This window comes from Drosophila sechellia, chromosome X (genome assembly GCF_004382195.2).
Source record: "Drosophila sechellia strain sech25 chromosome X, ASM438219v1, whole genome shotgun sequence".
Lineage (NCBI taxonomy): Eukaryota > Metazoa > Arthropoda > Insecta > Diptera > Drosophilidae > Drosophila > Drosophila sechellia.
In genome coordinates this window covers 408,868-412,141 of record NC_045954.1, presented here as the reverse complement: position 1 = coordinate 412,141, position 3,274 = coordinate 408,868, and the positions used below count along the sequence as shown (strand labels likewise).

The window sequence follows — 3,274 nt, the reverse complement described above, 5'->3', positions numbered from 1 at the left end:
GTGATCGCCCCCGCTGCAAGTAGCAAAGTGTAAAAAATGCATTTGCCTTGCCTACAAACTCATCATCGGTTTTTTCTTTTCCCTTCGATGCAGTGTGCGGTGCCTTTCGCTACGGGTGATAAATTTTCAATTTGTTTGACTTCAGCACCCACGCCAAAGGATCGCTGGATTTATATATATGTATATATACGGTTGCAGCTGAAACAATGGTATAGAGGTTATTATTACTGGATCGGGCGAGCACTATCAGGAAATATCACTATTCTTCCATATATGTTTGGACAGCATTGTTTTTGAGATTATTATAATAAAAAGCGTTAACTTTGGTACTGTTATTGTCCCGCCTATGTACAGCGTGTATGTACGTACGTACGTATGTACATCATGTATATGGAAGCGAGCGGTTGGTAGCGCAACTAATTCTACACGGGAGAAAACCGGGCTCATCACGGCCCATTGTGTGTCGGGCAACATAAGGTCATGGCCAATCAAGTGTCTGACACCTACGGATACAAATACACGCCGATATCCTCTACTTTTTCTTTGACCTTTGTCCTCTGCCTTTGGTATCTGTGCATACATTTAATACAATAACTTTTTGTCTTACGCCTGACTTTCTTCGTACATTCTGTGTACGTCCTGGTGGGTCTATTTTTAAGAGCTATAACTACGAACCCTGGTCCATAAATATTCTCACACTTTTAAGTGGAACCTGACATCTCCATTAGAAATTGACAGCCAGTCGAATTACCATTTCCCCAGGCAGCTTCCATAGCGAATCCATTGAGCTGGAAGTGTTTTGAATTTGAATATGGTGTTGTCTACGAGTATTAAAAAAGTGTTTAAAGATGACTCTGAGTTACAAAGAATGGTCCGAAGAATTACTCAACACTATACATTCTTGCGCATTTTCCGAATTGGGGAAACCAAGGGCCGCAATAGAAAAGTATGTCGGTATACAAGGAAAACAATTTTTTTATCATACTTTCCTGGAATTTTTTATTAAGGATTAGCAAGAGGTGATTTTTTAGTGATAAGTACACATAAATCATCAGTTGATAACAACTAGATATAAAAGCTAAGGCCAGTTATCGCAGTGAGCAATTCAAATGGTGAAATAAATATATACAACTGTATATATAATTATGAAGGTTTGCTTGGAGTCAGTCATAATAAGCCGAAGCTAAATTTTATTTACTATTTCAGGTAACGTTGCAATTGCAATATTACATAAACCTTAGCCTGTCTAGCTGAGATGGAGAACACACACAAAATTATTTGATTGATTGTTGTTGTACAATCGCCGGAATCACACACACTACACTGCTATCGTTATCGGGCAAGCTTACTGTTCATGCCAGTTGGACTCAGTGTAAAAGGGTATATTGTATCTGTTAAAAGGTATGAATAATATAAAAAGCAGCGTGTTGACCCACAAAGTCTATACATTAAGGGCTTGAAAACTGTAGGATATAGAAATTTGGAACTAGGCTGATACTAGAAATGAATGGGTATAGGAATCTAACTTGGAATGTTTTAATATCAATGACCAATAAATGTCTCAAAGAATATTTTCCCAAAGGAAATACTTTATTGGCAGAGTAAGGGGTATCGGAGGGCCGAGACACTGGACTATAGCGTTTCCTTTTGAGTTTTTATAAGAACCCCATTAGATGTTAAAATCACAGTCAGTCGTGTTCGTCGGTTGTTATTGGGAACATGCCAAGTTTTCAAATAAAGAGTTTGGTCTTTCTGGCCGGACTTATAGTTTTGGTTGGGGAGGCTAATTCCACCCTACGCCGAATACCCATTCAAAAATCGCCAAACTTTAAACGCAGCCACAAAAATATTGTGGCAGAAAGGGATTTTGTTCAGCAGAAATACAATCGCCAATACACCGCTAATGGGTATCCCATGGAGCACCTGTCCAACTACGATAATTTTCAGTATTATGGAAATATAAGCATTGGAACCCCCGGTCAGGACTTTTTGGTACAATTCGACACCGGTTCCTCGAACCTTTGGGTTCCGGGAAGCTCGTGTACCAGCATAGCGTGCAAGGATCACCAGGTCTTCTACGAAAATCAATCCAGCACCTATGTGGCCAATGGAACGCCCTTCTCCATAACCTATGGAACTGGCAGTGTTTCTGGTTATCTATCCGCGGATTATGTAAGCTTTGCTGGCTTGACGGTACAAAATCAGACATTCGGTGAGGTAACTACCGAGCAGGGAACAAATTTCGTAGATGCATACTTCGACGGAATACTGGGCATGGGATTCCCCTCTTTGGCTGTGGACGGAGTTACCCCGACGTTTCAGAACATGATACAGCAGGGACTCGTGCAAAGCCCAGTGTTTTCATTTTTTCTGAGGGATAACGGCAGTGTAACTTTCTACGGAGGTGAACTTATTTTGGGCGGCTCGGATCCCTCGCTTTACAGCGGTTCCCTCACCTATGTGAATGTCATTCAGGCTGCATATTGGAAATTCCAAACGGATTATATCAAAGTCGGTAGTACTTTCATTAGCACCTTTGCCCAGGCAATTGCGGATACTGGAACGTCTCTGATTATAGCTCCCAAGGCGCAATATGATCAGATTTCTCTATTGTTTAATGCTAATTCGGAGGGACTTTTTGAATGCAGTTCCACTTCCTACCCGGATCTAATAATCAACATTAATGGCGTGGACTTCAAAATCCCAGCCAAGTATTATATAATCCAGGAAGAATATGTCTGTTCGCTGGCCATTCAATCCATAAACCAAGACTTCTGGATTATGGGAGATGTATTTTTGGGGCGTATTTATACCGAATTCGATGTGGGAAATCAAAGGCTGGGATTCGCACCGGTCAACTCAGCAGATGGCTTAAGACAAGCGGTTCTGTGGCGGATCTTGTCTCTCCTGCTGGCTTGTGGAATGTGGAAGCTGAAAAAATAGTTTAATTTCCCAAAACTAAAATGAAAATCAAGGCTTTTTATAAATCGAACCATCCCTAGACCAATCGACTTAAAATGTACAAAAGAATTGCAAATATATCTGTATTTACAACCGAAAATGCCGTTTGCTTGTGAATCGAATCATGGCTCTTTTGGCTAGACAAGTATTTATATATCTCTATTAAAATTATCTGTAAACATGAAATCTGTAGTTATTACTGTGACGATTTACTTAACCCGAGATCCATAACTTACTCAATTGAGTTGCAATTGAGCTGGGCAGCAGCAAGAGATTCTTTTGGCCAAGGCACTGTTTTTTTGCTGCATTCGGC

At 40.5% G+C, this 3,274-nt stretch overlaps 1 protein-coding gene across 1 annotated transcript; it reads left to right on the top strand.

The window, feature by feature from the left end:
- Nucleotides 1-1,692: 1,692 nt before the first annotated feature.
- Nucleotides 1,693-3,061, top strand: LOC6615856 (lysosomal aspartic protease). Its single transcript, XM_002040190.2, has one exon. It carries the CDS (start codon nucleotides 1,720-1,722, stop codon nucleotides 2,941-2,943), a length of 1,224 nt encoding a protein of 407 aa, XP_002040226.1. The 5' UTR covers nucleotides 1,693-1,719; the 3' UTR covers nucleotides 2,944-3,061.
- Nucleotides 3,062-3,274: the final 213 nt, after the last annotated feature.

Excerpts from the sequence above, each read along its gene's own strand:
- LOC6615856 (XM_002040190.2), top strand. The coding sequence starts at position 1,720 with ATGCCAAGTTTTCAAATAAAGAGTTTGGTCTTTCTGGCCGGACTTATA.